Below are 18,301 nucleotides of genomic sequence, written 5' to 3'. Positions count from 1 at the left end.
GTTGCGCCTCCTCTATGTGCCTGGTGCTGGGTACACAACAAAAGACCCCATCTACCAGGTAAGGCAAGCAAACAGGCCATTGCCCTGGTGGGATACAGCGGGGACAAGCACAGAGAAGGGGCACCAGGCTGACGAGAGATGCTTTCCTGCAGGGGTGACATCTAAACTGACACCCTGAAGGACGATTTCAGGGAACCTGGTGAGAAAAAGTGCCAGATCACGGTGGCCTTCTGTGCCATGCTACGGAGTTTGGGCTTTTATCCTGAACTGCAAAGCTAGTAGAAAAACAGAATAGGGAACTGAGCTCCATTACAGAGAAAAATATCTATGTACCACTAAAGATGAAATTGGGAACAGCGAGTCTGGGGTAATCACTATGAGAACCGCATGACCCCCCCGTTGTCAGTTTTTGGTCGTGTCATGTTACGTGATCGGGAGCAGCAGCAGAGAACAGTACTGCTTGCTTTGGGGTGAAGAGGGGCAGGCTCTGCTGTTGGCTGTGAAGGGAGAGGAGTCCACGGAACAACGAAAGGACACGGGAAGTCAAGCAGATGAATCTAGCTGAATAAAGGTCACAGTCCACTCTTCACCCATGGGCCCTTTGGTTCTGAGCAAGAGGGTGTAGGTTACATGGAAAGGGCAGCTCTTATTTTAGAGACTTTTCTCCCCTAGCACAGAGCCCACAGATAGTCTGGCTTCCTCTGCTTCAGCACAAGGGTGCTTGCCTCTATAATCCGATGAGTTCTTCCCTTTCCCTCACTGCCCAGTCTTCTCCAAGGTCCGTCACGGTACTAGGCAACCACCCACCACACACAGCACGAGGCCGGATGGACTAGCTGCTTGCAAAGGTCAGACGCTGTTCCCTTCCGGCAAGCTGGACTGAGTGGAAATCCGGTCTCAATTCTTGACAACACTACAAGTTAGCTGATGAATCAGGTCAGTTACTCGGCCCTTCTGAAGCTTTCTTTATGCTAAAATGAGCCACGCAACCTACCCTGTGGGGATTCCTGAGGGGACCTGGTGAGAATCAATAGTGTTTATGTGTGAAACGTGCTGGTGGGATGTACGTGGGAGAGACCTACCCTTCTAAAGTCTTGAAAAATAAAAGTTGCCGTTCAAGCATAATCCTTACCCACTAGATAGGACTGACTGTAGCTGGCTTTTGGGAAAGTGTGAATGAAGAGTTTCCTGACATCCACAACCACAGTGACCAGGGTGTAATCTCAGGAAGGCAGCTCTGGAATGTGGCTGTATTTGGAGAAGTGGAAATTAAACACAGGAGCCCAGTTCTCTCACACCTTGAGGAGCGGACAAACCACCATGGAAATCTGCCTGTGCCCGTGTACCCGAGCTGCACCCCAGCCGTTGGTCCCACAGGAGGGATCTGTGAATCAGTGTGTGGTTTAAGAATTTGTTAGGGACTTTTATGTACGCCGAAGTTAAGCACCTCTGGCCCAGAGTTTTAAGGAGCCGTCTGGGTTCTCGGCAGTAGACAGGCTAGCTGCACTCTGCCAGGGAACTCTGGAGTTTTACGGCACTGAGCGAAGAAAAGGGGAAATCCAAGAAGAGTGCTGATCTGCACAGCAGCAAATACGCAACATGCTAGCGAAGACTTTTGTGTATTTTTCACCCGAACTCATTCTTATAAAATAAAACATACATGTGTCTCTCCAAAGACTGATTTTGCTATACATCTGGCTCTTCCCTTATTTTCACAGGAATGTTTTTACTTTGTCCAATATATCTTTTCACTGAACTTCAATAAAAACATGATTTACTTCTAATATTTAAAAAATAAAACAAGAAAGGACAAGAAGATATTAGGAGTGTACTTTTTATTTTTCTTTGGTTTCTTAACACAAAAGACATGCGTTCTATAAATAAAAGGAAGTAAGATTTTCTGGGAAAGGTTAAACTGCCAGGGGGTGGGGCGGCGGGAAGAATTTCTACCTACTTCCATCTCCGTGACCAAAAGGCTGGTCTTCAGCTCCCATCCTGGCTTTGATCTCAGGTGAAACCCAGAAGGCTCTGTGTGTTATCTGAGGAGGGGAAATGCCCAAGGACGTTGAGTGCCGCAATCCCGTGCTCACAGCTGGGCTGGACCCCAAGGTCCACTGAGCATGACATCTCTCCTACCTCCTAGTTACACGCTTTTCACAACATCCTTGGGTGAGGACTCTTCTTTTCACAGGGCTACTGGAAAGGCTCCAACACCAAAGAGCCAGCCCAGTCATTTACAAACACCCCCCTCAGACCGAGGAAGCGACGGCTGGAAGAGTGTGAAAATGTTGGTGTTGGCTCACTTGTGCTCACAGCCCACCCAGATCAAAGCACTGGCCCCGGGTGCAGCAGTGCTAACTTCCACACCAGGAGGTGGGAGTGGACTCAGGAAGGCCACTACAAGAGCAGCAGATGGTGGGGAAATCATCTATCAGCCTCAATGGCAACATCCGTGCCAGCATCCTGAGGGCCTGGGAGGCCCCCTCATTAGCCCACTGACTGATCCTTAACCCCTCCACAATCTGGGATGGCCAGGACTGCTTCTAGTTCACAAAAGGGCTTCTGATAATAAGAGGAGCACTGACACACGCCTCTCTAACAGGAAACACAGACCCAACCGCCTTCCGAGTCTACTTCTGTAGGCAAACCCAGAGGGAGTGAGAGAGAAATGCTGAGGCTCCACCACGAGCCCAGGTGAAACTACATCAGACTGTTGGGTCTTTTGAAATAAAAACATCATTTTCAAGTGCTCGTAGCAGAGGCCCGGCTCCTAAGTGGCAGGTAACAAAGGTACATCCTTCTGGATACGTGGCGATTGCACACACTCGTAAACCTTGTGGTGTGGGGGTGGAAAAGACGTCTCAGGATCCACACTGTGCCTTTCTGAACAGGCTTCCAGGCCACCCTAGTAGGCAGCAAGGGACAGGAGACCAGCCAGGCAGAGAATGGGATCCTAAGACCCAGTCTTGCATTAAAGGAACTGTGTCCTCGTTTAGTCTGTGCTGGAAGCAGTTTAGAAAACCAGGTTTTGGCAGCAGCAGCTGAAGCCCAGCCCCACTGCCCAGTGCACTGGTAACAGAAGTGTCCTCCTGCTCAGGCCCTGCTGTGTGACGTCAAGGTCCTGTTCAGGGAGGAGGAGGAAGGAGCATGGAGTCTCTTCAAGAGGTCATTTGCTAAGATCAGAAGAAGAAATATAAAATCTGTTCTTTGCAGCAGCAAGAGATTCTTTCGGCCTTTAGTTCTTTGCCATAAAGTCAGCTTTGCTTGAGTGTAAAGGTCCACCTTGCTGGTCGGTCTGCCAAGGGCTGGAGGGAGGCCAGACCCCTGGAATTGGCGAGTGGATGGAGAAGCAGTGGACTGGAGGGTAGACGAGGCTACTGGACCAAGCCAGCCATGGCTGGTGGAAGGACCAAGTCCCTGGTTAGGTTCTAGAGGTACAAATGGTCAATGTGCCCCAGAAGTATCGCAATGAGGAAAACTATCCGAGAATGATAGACGGGCGAGAATCTGGCCAGACCTGCTGTCTCCTTGCTGGTCATATGAGGAATGAAAGTAGGGGTGGAGAGTCTGAGTGAGCGCCATGGTGGCAGTGGGAGGTGACCACAGGGGCACCCTGGAGCCTCTGGCGACCAGCTGGAAACTCTCCCCTAGAAGAGTGGCCGTAATTGAGCCGATTCACTAAGCCTACGATTAAAAAAGTCCTCTGATGGTGAGTGTGAGTACAAACCCCATGAGCACCTTGCTAGAGGACCAGTGGAGAGCGTACTGACCCCAGACACGCGAGGGCTCAGAGGCAACCCCAAGTGCTGTGCGAGGCCTCAGGACCCTGGGACCCGAATGTGGGAGTGGATGCCGCCCGCCCTTTTTCGTGGTGGGCAGTTTTCCATTTAAACTCACATTTGCCTTTAGTGTCTTCTAATGCCTTCTACTCGCAAAAAATGTTCACTTAAGAAAAGGTATTTTTCTTTCCAGTTTCTTTCAACTGTTTCGTTGTTTAAATATCTTTCGGTTTCTTTCAAGTATCTTTTTTCTCCTTCTATTTCTCCTGAACAAGATGAAAAAGACCTCGTTAAAATTCCAAAATTCAGGAAAAGCTTCTGCTCTCCCTGGTCACCCAGCAATGAAGACACAGTCCTCTGTGCCCTAAGATGGAAGAGGGAGGTGCTTGTGTGCAACGGGCATGTTGCTGTGGCTGCACCGCCACAGGCAACGAGAGCCCCTGGGGCGTGTCCTTCCTCCCCTGGCCACACCCCAGCTTCCAGCAGTCTCGGCCACTGCAGCTACCCCATTGCAAGCTGGCCACCGCGTGGCCAGAACAGCAGGCGAGGAAGAGCGTCAGATGGCAGGCTTTCCGCCAAGTGGCAGGTGGGAGGCCGACTTGGATGGAGCCTGTGTATGCGTGGACCAGCAAAGCAGTCCCATGCCACCAGCTGTGGAACCCGGAGGGGCTCGGTCCCACGCTGTGCATCTTGGTGACCTAGGCTTGAAGGTCACAAGGGCAGCACAGTGAGGGAGGCTGTGAGCACTTGGAAAGGCTGTACCTCCAGCAAGCTCACATTTACCCCGTCCCCTGGTCTACCACCTCTCCCAAGGGGGCCTGTCCCTGGAAGGGAGTGCCTGTACCTGTACCAGATCCCTACCCCGCCACATCCCCTGCCTCTGCCTTAGATGGTGAGGAGGGGGATGCAGCCCACGCCAACCCCTCCCTCGTGACACGCCATGGGGGCCATAAATGTCCAGCGGTCCGTCTCCGGGTCATACATCTCCACCGAGCTCAGGTTTGACTGTCCATCATAGCCCCCGACAGCGTAGAGACGCCCACAGCTGGCCACCAGGGAGACCCGACTCCGGCGCGTGTGCATGGGGACGATCAGACACCACTGGTCTGCCACGGAGCTGTACACCTCGGCGATACTGAGGAAGCCCGAGCCGTCGTAGCCCCCACAGACGAACATCTTGCTTCCCAGGGACGCGGCTCCGTGCCGGCAACGCTTGTTGAGCATGCTGGCCGCTGGATGCCAGGTGGCTGTGTGGTGGTTGTAGTGTTCCACCTGCATTGGGGACAGAGGCACGGGGGTCAGAGCCGAAGCTCAGTCCGCAGGGCGACCTCACAGGGCACGGTGACCTGCATGGTGTCAGACTCCAGTCAGAGGCCAGTGTGTGCCCTGGCTCCCATGCCCTGCTTCCTTGGCTGCGCACCTGCTCTGGGGCTTATGGGACAGGAGAGAGATCACTTAATCTGACCCCCTCTGTCTTACATCTCAGGGAACAAAGGGGTTGCCCAAGGATACACTGCTATGTAGTGACAGAGCTGGGATGAGAGCAGGGTCTCCCGAAACCTGTCCAGAGTACATTCCACCACAGCACTGAGCAACTCCATGGATCTACCACTAGATGGCGGTTGAGGGTTTTTTTGTTCGCTTTTTAAAGAATAAATGTTTATTTTAAAGAATAAACAAATCATCCAGAATACAACTGTTTGAAACTTCACACTGTGTATAATTGCACCTACTCTGGGCAGGGATTTTGCCAGGTCTCATGAAGCATTTGTGAACTGGACAGGGTGGGGGTGGGGCTGGCATGGCTATACTCTACCCCTCCTTTGTGTGCACTGGCTCCCATTCTCAGAAGAATTTCAGAGCACGTGGCAGATGGCCTGAAACCTCACTAGATGACGCTTTACCCAGCTACGGCAAGGCTGGAGTTTCTTCCAAAGAATTGCCTTTCAAAATCATTCTCAAAGATGGAAGGAGTGGGTACCCTTAGCCCAGGGGGAGCCCAGACTCACACTGTTGAAGATCTGCAGACCGTCGTGGCCACCCGACACATATATCCTGCCCTCAAACACCGTCACCCCAGCAGCACTGCGACTTGAGCTCATCGGGGTCACCACGGTCCACCTTCAGGGAAGAGCCAGAGGAGGAGGGGGGGGCCATGAGATTCGGCGTTGCTGTCCTCCCAGGACAGCTCAGAAGGGCTGGGGTGAAGCGTGGAGTGTTCCTTCTCACCCCGCACAATCTCCCCACCTCTGCAGCCACTCAAAATCAGCACGTCCCAAACAAGGCCCCTCTCCCTTACAGATCTGCTCCTCCCTTGCACTGCCCAGGCTCGTTAATGGGACCACCAGCCATTGAACCGCCATACTCAGATTCAGTGTTTTCATGGTCTTTTCTCCCTCATCATCAACATTCCCGTGGTCACCAAGTCCCAGCTGTTTTGCCTTGGTAGTCACTGCTCGTTCCCATCCCTGCTACCGCTGCCCTAGCTCGGGCCTCTCACCTGGTGGCCTGCCACAGCCTCCTTACAGGTGGCCTAGCTTTCAAACCCTCCCCATCCCAACCGTATGCAGCCCGCCCTGGTCATGGCTCCTTACTGTCTTCTCCATGGCAGAGTCCCAGTTCCCTATGTGGTTCTTTATCTCTTGGTCCCCATCTACTTCATTTTCATTTCCTGCCATGTGCCATGCATGCTGGCTGCTCGGTCACACTGAGCACTCGCTGTCCTCTGGGCCTCTATTTTTGCTCCCTGCCTACAATGCGCATCTCCCACTATCCATAATGGGTCTCCTCTCAGAAGTCAACCCTGACACCCTGCCTCTCCCTGCCAGCCACGGTAAAGATGAAGGTGCTCCCCACCCTGCACCCAAGAGCTCCAAACAGACGCCCCCAGGGTAGGAGAATCACGATGCACCTGTGGCCCCTGCAGACCGGCTGCTAGGATCTCAGACACCCAGCCTGCTGCCTGATACATAGTAAGTTGGCTAAGTGAATGGAACACTGGCTGAAAAGCATTCTGATGAATCAACTAACTGGCTTATGAGAAGATTCAAATACTGAAATGAAAAATTTGGGCTAACCTTGGCCAGTTGTTTTCCAAAGAGTATTCCATAAAGGAAGATGGTGACAGGCGTTGTGTAAGATGAGACTGAACAGACTTCTTCACTGCAGAATTTTTCAGTCTTTAAAATGTTAATATGTTTTATGGAAAGATAGGAACTCTAGCGGTACATACATCAATGTCTTCTAAGCTTATTTGACCATATAACTTTTTTTTTTCTCTAAATCACATTCTACCTGAGTCATACCTATCCTACTTTGGAAAGTGTTGTGCATTTATTTCTTATCCCCTTTCACCTGCACTTCCATTAAATGGGCTGATTTAGGGGCGCCTGGGTGGCTCAGTCGGTTGAGTGGCCGACTTCAGCTCAGGTCATGATCTCATGGTTCTAGCCTCACGTCGGGCTCTGTGCTGACGGCTTGGAGCCTGGAGCCTGCTTCGGATTCCGTGTCTCCCTCTCTCTCTGTTCCTCCCCTGCTTGCACTCTGTCTCTCTCTCAAAAATAAATAAAGATTTTAAAAAATGGGCTGATTTAACAAAGGGGTATAGATGATTAAATAAACATTTCCAGCTATCTACGCAGACTTATCCGTTTTAAAAATTTATTCAATCCATGGGTGCCTGGATGGATCAGTTGGTTGAGCATCTGACTCACGACTTTGGCTCAGGTCATGATCCCAGGGTCGTGGGATTGAGCCCCATGTCGGGCTTTCATGCTGAGTGGAGCCTGCTTGGGATTCTCTCTCTCTCCCTCTGCCTCTCTTTCAAATCAAAAAAATTAAAAAACTAAATAAAATAAGCCTGGCTGGCTCAGTTGGTACAGCTTGCAACCCTTGACCTCAGGGTCATGAGTTCAAGCCCCATGTTGGGTGCAGAGCTTACTTAAAAAAATAAAGTAAAATAAAATTTATTCAGTCCTTCATTCATTTAACCAAAAGTTATTAAATACTTATTATATGCAAGGTATTATACGGGCTGAAAAGGCGACTAGGATATTTTTTATCCTGCAGGTCTAATTCTTTATACTCTGTTTAACAAGTTTCAGTTGTCCCCGGGAGCTGGAGTCCTTACTTGTCTGTCTCGGGTGAGTAGGTCTCCACAGAGTTGAGAGAAGAGTTGCCATCGTAGCCCCCACAGACGTAGATCTGCCCGTCCAGCACGACCGTCCCCATGGCACTGAAAAAGACAGAGCTGTCATCCAGATGGGCCTCCGACTTCCAGGGCCAGCCTTTCATGCTCCCTGGGGGATAAACCTAACCATCAACTGCCTCTTTCTAGAGCAGACCCAAATCCCACACGTGTGACTAAGTAAAGGTGTAAAATTGAGGGGGAAAGGAAGAAGCTGTCGTGTGGTACCCCCTGCCAGGGTTCGCTCTGGGGCCCGTTCTCAGTCCTTGATCTGTCTGAAATGCTCACCTTCCACCTTGCTGTGCTCAGGGTCTCATCACCTTTGAGGCCCAGATCAAATTCCTCTTTCTCCTGCTCAAAAAGCCATCTTGGATCCTTCAGCAAGAGTCCGTCCCTCCCGCCCCTCGCTGCCAGGGACAGCTTCTTTGTCACAGCTTGGTTGTGGTCACTCATTCACTCCTCAGATCCCATGAGGTACTCAGGAGCCTCGCATCCCAGGCACTAGATTCACAGTGCTGAGCAAGCCAAAGCTCCCACCCACAGGTGCTACATTCTGGCACCTGTCACCTCTCAACAAGTGGGGACCTCCTGGAAGACAGGGGTCTTCCTCTGTGTGACTCTGACAGTGCTTAGCATGGTGCTTTGTACGTGATAGGCCTTCAACATGTTTGTTGTGTTAGCCTGATTTTATTTAATTCGCTGTGAAGTTCGACAGATGTCTTTTCATGACAGATGTGGCCCCGATGGCCCCTACTTTGTCTCAGCGGGTGACGCTAGTCTCCTGTCGTGCACTTACGACATAGGGCAGGTACTCTAGGCTTGCTATCTCCCACCCTCACCACACCCTGCAAGGAGGTACCACCATCTTCACTGTACAGACGAGCAGCTGTGGCTGGGGAGGTCGGGTGCTTTTCCAGACTGCCCAGGGAGAGGCATGCTTCCTATCTAAATGCGACAAGCCCACTCCCCTGCTGTCTACCAGGCCCCACTCTCCTCAGATTAAAGACCCAGTGGTCTGGCATAATCACATAATCTTCCGTTCTACATAAAGCCTCATGAGAAACATGAGTGCCAAGCTGCCCGATTCAAGGTTTTCAAATCTGATGTTGGAGAAGATTAAAAATGAATCTGGGTGGCTGACAAACAGGAAAATAAAATATACCGGGCTAACTGCCACCTTTCCGATGTAAAATCAAGCTGATTCCATGCAATGTCCCTTTGAGGGACTCGGTAACAGAACCGCCCCCCACCCCCACCCCGAACCAGCCTAGAAGAGAAAAAGGACTCTTGCCTCAGGCAAGGACCGTGGGAAGACCACAAATTCACTAGACACATCACTATCCTGCTAGAAGCAGACATACGTAACAACACAGGAATGAGCTCAACAGCAATATGAGAGAAGAGGTGCCACAAAACTGCGTCAGGTTAACTGTCAACTAAACGGTAGAGACCAGCGTGAAGGGGGAGGGGGGTGGGGGGCACGCTGACCAGCATGGACTAGAATGGGCCACAAGAGAAAGCCTGAAGGGGAAGGGCTGACAGCAGGGAGGAGTTTGTCACCAACTGGCAAGACAGACTGCCATGTGGGGTGTCAGCAGGCAAGGGACTCAGAACATTTTTAGGCAGCCTGTAATTTAAAAGGGAGGAAATGGAGCTGGATCCATGCTACTAATAACAGGGCATTAGCCACAGTGAGGGAAGGGGATGCCCAGGGGACTCTCCTGCTGGACAACACTCCAAACCCGGGGATGTCAAGGCAAGGCAGTTGCCCAGAGCAGACACACAAGGAAGAACAAGTAGTTGCAGTGAAAGCAAAAAAGGCAGTCAGGGGTTGGGGAAATGGAGCGATGAGTCATTCGAGGCCACAGAAGGCCACAAAGCACCCAAGGAGCTGAAAAGGGAAGCACTGAGGCAGGGAGAGGGAGAGAAAGGAACCACGAGCCTGTTAGCTCAGGGTCTTGAGAGGAGCAGATCGTGTATACAAACTTTATTTTTCCCAAATGAGCCTAATTTGACCCTTTGTGAATCTGGTCTTATCAGTACAGAAGCAGATTCCTTCCGGCTCGAGGCCACGTACTAACTGCACGACGGGGCACATGTGCCTCCCGGCCCGACACTTTCACATGGTAAAGGTCTCCCACCCCGATTCTTCCTCCTCACCACATATGCAGTCACTTGATCTTACAAACAGAAAACCCAAAGCAGAGCATCTGCCCCAGTGGTTTTCAAACTGTCCCTTTCAAAAATAATTCATTTAACTTTCCCTCTAGAGTTGGGCTTCTGTCAAGGAAGCTCAGTTTATGAAAGAGAAATGCAGAACTGTTCTGGTTATACGGGTAAGGACAACTTCCTCTCCTCTGTCAGCCCCGGAAGAGAAACCTGAATGCCACTTGAAACTGCTGATCCGGGTGGCCCCACGGAGGGCAGAAGAACTTGTCCAGTTATCCCCTCCCACTCCAGAGCTCCCACCGCCCAACCGTGCACATGCTCCACACACGCCTGGTGTAAGGGAAGAGGCTGCCTGCCTCCTCAGCACTAAGAAGGCTGAATGGAGGTGCTATTTGGATGCCCTCGAACCCTTCTTCAGGAAATCTGAGCAGGCAAGCGATGGAGGAAACAAGTATCTGGAAGTTGTTAAGCGACATAAACTTGGTCCACTTCACAAATACCTATGTGCTCACACCTGGGGGTGGGGGCCCTGAAGTAAAGTGCATTGCTGCGGCTCACATACTCCCTGCGGTAGTGGAAGCCTGCGTGTGGCAGAGATGTGGGGGGGGGGAAGAGAGTATAAGGGACAACATCGCTCATTTCCTTTTATCACTAACAAAGTGAAATCCTACTCATTCTTGAAGTGTCGACTTTCATCCCACCTCTTCCCTGAAATCTTCCAGAGGTTCCCATCCAGTTTTTTTCCCCTTCTCGAATCTTCCATAACGTGCATTTTCAGTCCTTATCTGACACTTAAATAATAATACAACTTCCACATGTCTGTGTCTCATCTCCCCAGGTTCCTCAAAGGACAAGGCAGGGATTTTAAAGCAGATGGGGGGGCTGGCTCCCGGGAGGCGCGGGCTGTGGCTGGCCTGGCCGCAGGAAACTCCCAGGCCAGCTTGTGTTTTACATTATTATGTGCCTCTGCTTGTCTCTCATGGTGCTCCCCAGATGTTCAGTGTGTGTGCTCGGGCTGCACAAGTGGCTTCCAGGATACCTTCTCTTGCTATTCATGCTCCCCACTCTGGTCCATGTGTCCGTCTCTGGGTTGTAGACCTCCACAGTGCTCAGCCGTAGCTGGCCGTCATACCCTCCGATGGCATACAGAAGCCCGTTCACCACAGCCACACCGACACGGCTGCGGGCTGTTGTCATGGGATGGCACTTCTCCCAGCGGTTGGCGATGGGGTCGAATACTTCTACCACATTCAGGGAATCACCTGCATAAAAATTTGCTACTCAAATTAAAACAAATGAGACCACGTGTTTAGATCACGGCTGTTGGGCATTGATTATATGGAACGTTTGACCTGACTCTATCAATTCTTCCCACAGAATTACTGGAGCCAGATGGGCCCACTACGACATTCCAGCTGTGTTAACCTCAAACCTAATTCTTCAAGGAAAATCAGAATCAGACAAGAGGCATGTACTTTCTAGAGAGGGCAGTTTTACAACTGCAGTGAGGTGTTCCACCTGCTTAAAGCCAAAGATGGGAAATGGGCACACTATCCCCCCAGGACAGGAAGCATGCCTGGAGGGAAGGGGTGGGTCCCCTGCTGACTTTCACTTACTAGCATGTGACTCTGGGCAAGTTGCTTTGTATTCTTATCTTCTATTCTCACACATGAAATGGGGATAATCTCTGTGGCAGCTTTGTTGTCACGATCAAATGACAGAATAGGCAAAGCACCTAGCATAGTTCTAAAACATACTAAGTTCTCAATAAACAGTAGTTACAGTAGCCAGGAATGATTCCAACCCTACCTTTATACAACAGGTTTGTTTGTTTGTTTGTTTTGTGGATCAAATAAGATAATCCACCTTCCCTGTGTTATTCTGTTGTGGGGTACCTCATACCGTCCACACTTCAGCGTGTGCTAGTTAAGGACTTCCCTTCTCCAGGTCACATGGTTAACAAGCAGCAGAGACTTGTGCCCACCTCTCATTAACCTTCAATTAAAAATGAAGCTGCCCAGGATTGCCCACCAACGCCCCACCTCCACAAACCGAGACTGACTCTGGGAACCGGCCTGGCCTTCACCTAGATGACAATCTCACGCCACTGTACCACAAAGATTCAGGCACCACGTTACAAATCTCTCCGGCCCTGCAGCAGTGCCTGGGTGGGCAGGAGGGCAGAGGGGCCCACACGCTTTCCTGAAAACTTGACTGTGTAAGAGCTGCCAACAACATACGGATTCCGAAGCATGTGTGCTTTTCATTGCAGGTAGGAAGTGAAAACGGCATTATCGATAGTGGCAGAGCCCGTGTATATGGAGAATTTTCCTTCTCATGGGGACATGGTCATAGTCTAACTCCAGAGATCCGCATGACCAATGTGATTAGCTTGGTAACAGAACTGGGTGTTTAACTGAATTCTACCCAGGGCTGTAGTTAGCTCTGATACTCTGATTCAACGGTATTAATATCTGACATGCTTTAACTGCAGTACAGTTGTACCAAATCAAGAGGGACCAGGGTGGTGACACACGAGGGAGGGGAACCAGAGGGCCGGGCTAGGTTGTTTGGGTGCCTTTTCGTCCACAAAGTCCAAGACAGGGCGCTGCAAAGAGGAGCTGCAAGATACCTGCTGAGTTGAGGCCCCCCACGGCGTAGATAAGGCCAGTGATGGATGTGCAGCAGCGAGGCCTAGTTCTGAAAGCCGGCAGGTGGGGCCGGCGCTCTGGCATGAGGTGATAGTCCTTTGCTTCGTCTACCAGGTCCCTGGAACAAGGCACAAGATGTTATGACAGGAGGTACTCTCCCCACGTGGTCTACATGTGTATTTCCAATCATGGCTTCCCCACCTGAACTGCAGGGGAAACATGGGAGGAGAAGCCTTCTGGAAGATTTGGTCTTGAACCCAGGTGAGTCCAGGGGAAACCATACACAGCTATTGAAACATGCTCAAAATTGGAGAGGCAGGGTGAGCAGAGCCCATGTCAGCGGGTGTAATCAAAATGAGTATCTTCTAACAAGCACACACCTGGCAGAAGAACAGGGTGACGGCCACAGCAGTTGGCATTGGGGAGGTTCAACAAGCAGCCTGCATCCTGTCACAACGGAGACCCAGCCCTTCCTATACCTATGGCTCGCACCCTGCAATTCGCTATTGCTCACCTAGACTGTGGCAGCAGAAGCCGACTGCTCCTGGTGGACTTCTCTGCCTCCAGTCCTGCCTCTCCATTCCACCCTCCACACTATAGTCCAAGCTGTCTCTAAGAACCTCCGATAGCTACCCATTGCCTACAGAACGAAGTTCAAATTTAACAGCACCGTTGAGATGGCTGGTTGCGGGGTCCCACCCACCTGTAGCCACACTTCCACCCCTTGCCAAAACACACCTTCATACTGCTCGCACACAGCCACTGACCTCCCTTGAACCCGCTGGGAATATGACAAGCAGTTTGGAGGAAGGTGAACATTGTTCTTTGCTGCTCTGCTTTTATAATGATCCTCCTAAAGGGCTACCGCCTTCTGAGCTGTTTTGGGAGCTCTGCTGTGCCAGGTCAGCACTGATTTACCCAGGGTAAAAGTTTCAGGTGCCATAAACATGTCCCCCCACCCACTTGCCCATCACTTAGATGGGCCCAAACCCAGCCAAGGCCAGCGCCCTAATGTTTACTGGAGACAGTAAGGAGCCCCAGGGAGTCGTCACCAAGTGAGCTCCTGGAGATGCTAGGAAATCTTCAGGCGGCATGGGGGAGGAAGCCCCTTCTGCCTTGATGCTCCCTCATGGCACATTTCTTTCCCCAAGAGGTCAGACTTGGGCTTTTCCGGGCTCTAGACAGAAGACAGATCAATCTGCGTGCTATAAATTAGAACTGATCACTCAATCCTTCCTCCCCTGAGCTGGAACATAAACAGCCTAAGTGGGGCCACGTCCTCTCCTCTGCCTGGACCCCGGCAGCATCCTGTGCAGGCTGATCCTCACTCACCTGCATTTGTGGCAGCAACGCACCATGTCATCCTGCTGCACACGGTCCGACAGGAACTGGGGCCGGCAGAGGGGTAGGCGGATATTGGACAGCAGCTCAGGCAGGCAGGGCCCCCTCTGCTCCCGGTCGTATCTGACCCAGGCCAACGCAGCTTCAAAGACCTGCCGCGGCAGAGATGCAAGCTGTACAGTAACTCCTCTCTCCCCGGGCCAGATCCCCAGGCACCCCACCCAACCACCCTGTCTCCATCCCTCCACTCCCTATATTCAGCTAGTCCCTTGGGTCCATCAATCTTTCCTCCTCCTTGTTTCCTGAAGCCACTGTTTTCTACCTCCCTAAGGTGCCCCATTTGGCCATCTTTTGAAACACAAGCCTCGTGACTATAACAAGCTCCTGGCTTTCATTATACCTTCCTAATGAAAAGCTAGCTGCCAGGGCACCTGGGTGGCTCAGTCAGTTGAGCATCCAACTTCAGCTCAGGTCATGATCTCACAGTTCATGGGTTCAAGCCCTGCATTGGGCTCTGTCCTGACAGCCCAGAACCTGGAGCTGCTTTGGATTCTGTCTCCCCGTCTCTCTCTGCCCCTCCCCTGCTCATGCTCTGTCTCTCTCTCTCAAATTAATAAACATTAAAAAAAAGAAGAAGAAAAGCTGTCAATGGTTCCTTATTCCTTTCTGCATTCCACCCTGCCTGCTTTCCTCCTTAGCCCCCTCCCCCACCGCCTCCCAGGCTGGCTAGTTCTCTGTTCATACTGCCACCTTCATGTCACCTCCAAGTCCCCTCACCTCCTCCTCTTCTTCTAAACCCACTCCCCTTTTCTTAACACTGGCTCCAGATCCACGTTCTCTGGAGGTCTCCCTAACAGCTCTAGCCACAAGGGTATGTCCCTCTAAAACCCCTGAAATGTACCACTTGTAACTGAACTGACCCAGGTCACGCTCATTAGTGGAATGGCTAGAGAGGGGCTTGCTCTTGGGACGGAGCTCTTCCCTGTGAATCACAGGGCCCACACGACCACATTCAGGGCCCACTTTCCCCCTGCTTTTCTGACATTAGGGAAATAAGCAGCCTCCTGGAGCCTGGGGCTCCTCCTGCTGAAGCAGAACTTCACGACAGGCCAGGACTCTCCACTGCAAATACCCCAAGCTGCTCTGCCCTGGACTTTGGTTAGTTTCCCAACGACTGAACAGGTGGAGGCCTTGTCGGGTGGTGCTCCCGGTGTCCGCAGGGCCAGATCTAAACACCTCACCCCTGCATTCGAGCCCTCTGCTGTGCAGCCCTCGCCCCACTCTGCTCCAGGTAACATCTACTCCCAGTCCTCTTCAGGCGCTCACACCCACCTCTGCTCACCTAAAGGGTCACCCTTCGCTCCTCTGCTAACACCCTGCACTCCCATTTATTCACATTCTTCTCGACCATTCCGATAAGAGGTCTTCTTTGTCCTTCAAGGACCCTCTGATCATCCAAAGGCTCTGCCTCTTCCATCAATTTCAATCTGCCGGCAGTGACCACGGCAGTGACCACCGCCTCCAATCCTTTCTGCTCAGTAACTGATGCCAGTGAGCCTTTGACAGTGCTCCCTCTCCCCCAACCTCCCTCTCAGGGCCCCCTGCAGAGCCTGGTTCCTCCCCACTGTCATCCAGCACTGGCTCCATGAGTTATGATGTGAGTGCCCTCAGTGCCCATGCTGAGCCTATCTCCCTTAATCACGCCCACCTGGGAGTAAAGTCGCTACTCTGGTGAGGTCCAGCTCTTTAAGCTCACCCCCACCCGCACTCTGCAGCTGACAGAGCTGGCCCACCCATTCTTTTTTTTTTTTTTTAAGTTTATCTATTCTTTTTGGTAATCTGTACACGCAGCATGAGGCTCCAACTCACAACCCCAAGATCAAGATGAGTTGCATGCACCTCTGACTCGGCTCAGCCAGGCACCTTTGGCCGGCCCATTCTAAATATGTGACTGCTAATCTCATCGGGACCACTTCCCACCAAGCCCTCTTCCTTCCTCTAGCTGCATCTCCTTTCCAGCTCCCACAGGGCTGGTGCATGCCTCTTCATCCGACCTCACGTTTTTACTACTCCTCCTGATCCCCATTCTCAGCTGAGAAAACAGAACCAAGCCAGAAGAGAATGTCAATGGAATCTGCCAGCACCTCCCTTCTCACCCCACGCCTCCCCGCTGCCACTGGGTGCGGGGGTTCTTCCTCCTGTGGTGGCGGATGAGAACGGCTGGCACTTCTAACAGGTACATGCCTTGTGCCCTCTGCTCTGCCTCCTCTCGCTTACTGAGGACACTGCTCCAGCAGTCATTCTCCCTTTTCTCCTACATCACCAACTCTTCCCTCTCTTCTGGAAAATTTCCACCAGCAGCCAAATGTACCCGTCATTTCTCTCACCTTAAAAAACAAACCAACCCCTCCTGACCTCATACTCCTCCCCAGCGACTGCCCCGGTGCTCTGCTCTCCTTTAGAATAAGATTCTTTCATGGCAGCATTACTTCCAATAGTAAATGCTGGAAATAACCCGAACATCCAATAAGGGATGTGATGTTGATAAAATCAACTGAATGTTAGACACTAACATGGATACAAATGTTCATGAAAGATGTACGTAGTATAATAAAACAAACCCACAATCAACAAGCTGCACACACATCATGATCTTCATTAAAAAAATAACAACTGGGGGCGCCTGGGTGGCTCAGTCGGTTAAGCATCCGACTTCGGCTCAGGTCATGATCTCGCGGTTCATGAGTTCGAGCCCCACGTTGGGCTCTGTGCTGACAGCTCAGAGCCTGGAGCCTGTTTCAGATTCTGTGTCTCCCTCTCTCTCTCTGACCCTCCCCCGTTCATGCTCTGTCTCTCTCTGTCTCAAAAGTAAATAAACATTAAAAAAAAAAACACAAAAAACAAAAAACAAAAAAAAACAACTGAAAACAAAGATCAGAAAGAGCAGTAGCCCCGTGTCACCTGCAGACCAGACCGCTGCCCTGCTATACACACCTGCTCCTCAGATTTTACATTCAGCTCATCCCGAGACACCAGCTCAAGCACGTCTTCCAAGGGCAGGGCCAGGAATTCTTCTGACATGGACACCTCCACAAAGTGCTGGTGGATGAAGCTGTTGGCCGCGTCGTACAGCACCGCACACATCATCGTCTCAGCAAACTGGCGTACACCCAGGCAATTTTTGGGGTGGAGGCTTTTGGCGTAAGAGAAGATGAAAAGAAACAATTTAGAGGAAGAATGTTCTCTTCGATCATTCTCAGGCTGGTTCCGGAGGGTGGGGTGCTACAGAATGGAAAAAAACCCAGCTTTGCTGGAAACTCCCCGTGTGACCTCAGGGGTGCCTCTCAGCGAGTGCCTCAACTGTACAGGCTTAAAATTAAGACAGTTTATATCCTCAGAGGGCCCCGCCTCTTGGGCCTCGTGCTCAGTGCGTCTAGGTGGAATGAGCTCTCCGGGAAGTCCCGTGAAGCAGCCCCGAGGAGAGAAGAGAGCACATACTGGAAAACCTGTTCGCTTTCCTTCAGCCGCTGGCATGCTTTGGTGAACATCTACCTCTGTTCCCCAGGAGGGTACTGAGGTTGTAGGATGAGACTTTAAACCACGTGGGGAGACGACTTCTCTAACATCGGGACCCTTCCACTTTTTCATCTTTTTAGTTGATCTAAAATCTTATTCTTTTACTTACTTTCTTCATCTTTTTTAAATAGCAAGAAGCTCTATGGGTCTAATTGTTCAGACGCCTAGAAGCGACAGCAGCAGCTACCACTCAGCACCATCGGTGAGCCCAGTACTTTGCCAGGCCAGAGTCTCCAACCGCACTGCCAAGCAGTAATCGCCTCCATTTTTAGATGGAAAACTGAGGCTCAGAGAAACTAAGAAACGTGCCCACAGCCTTCTACAAGCAAGTGGCGGTGCCGAGGCTGAACCCTCTGCGCGTTCCCATGGCCCCAAGGCAGACCTGCCCTCACTGGGGCCATCTGGGTAAATCCGGGCCTTGCATGGCACCAGGCGACAGGGGAGGATCCCTCAAGTGCCACTAACAGCCTCACCTGGAAAAAGCCTCACCTGACAACAGCTACCCACCTCCTCAGGCTGTGGCCATGATTAAGCAAGAATGTGGCAAAAGCACTCAGCGTGGTGGTTGGCATGAAGTCAGGGCAGCTGCCTTCATTTTT

General features: G+C 51.4%; 1 protein-coding gene across 3 annotated transcripts in view; it reads right to left on the bottom strand.

Annotated features, from left to right (window-relative positions):
• Positions 1 to 1,818: 1,818 nt before the first annotated feature.
• The window catches only part of KLHL18 (kelch like family member 18), a 55,493-nt gene continuing 39,010 nt past the window's right edge, over positions 1,819 to 18,301 (bottom strand). For 2 of the 3 annotated variants that reach the window (XM_006928699.5, XM_006928698.5), the window contains 7 exons: positions 17,121 to 17,319; positions 14,118 to 14,278; positions 12,767 to 12,903; positions 11,174 to 11,411; positions 7,909 to 8,013; positions 5,789 to 5,900; positions 1,819 to 5,051 (listed from right to left, as the gene is read on the bottom strand). In XM_006928699.5, coding sequence (XP_006928761.1) covers positions 4,665 to 5,051; positions 5,789 to 5,900; positions 7,909 to 8,013; positions 11,174 to 11,411; positions 12,767 to 12,903; positions 14,118 to 14,278; positions 17,121 to 17,319 — 1,339 coding nt within the window. In that variant the 3' untranslated portion in view covers positions 1,819 to 4,664. The remainder of the gene's footprint in view (positions 5,052 to 5,788; positions 5,901 to 7,908; positions 8,014 to 11,173; positions 11,412 to 12,766; positions 12,904 to 14,117; positions 14,279 to 17,120; positions 17,320 to 18,301) is intronic. The other variant, XM_003982150.6, reaches the window with a different exon arrangement.

This window comes from Felis catus, chromosome A2 (genome assembly GCF_018350175.1).
Source record: "Felis catus isolate Fca126 chromosome A2, F.catus_Fca126_mat1.0, whole genome shotgun sequence".
In the NCBI taxonomy this organism is placed as follows: domain Eukaryota; kingdom Metazoa; phylum Chordata; class Mammalia; order Carnivora; family Felidae; genus Felis; species Felis catus.
The sequence above is the reverse complement of the archived record's forward strand: the minus strand, read 5'-3'. Positions and strand labels throughout refer to the sequence as shown.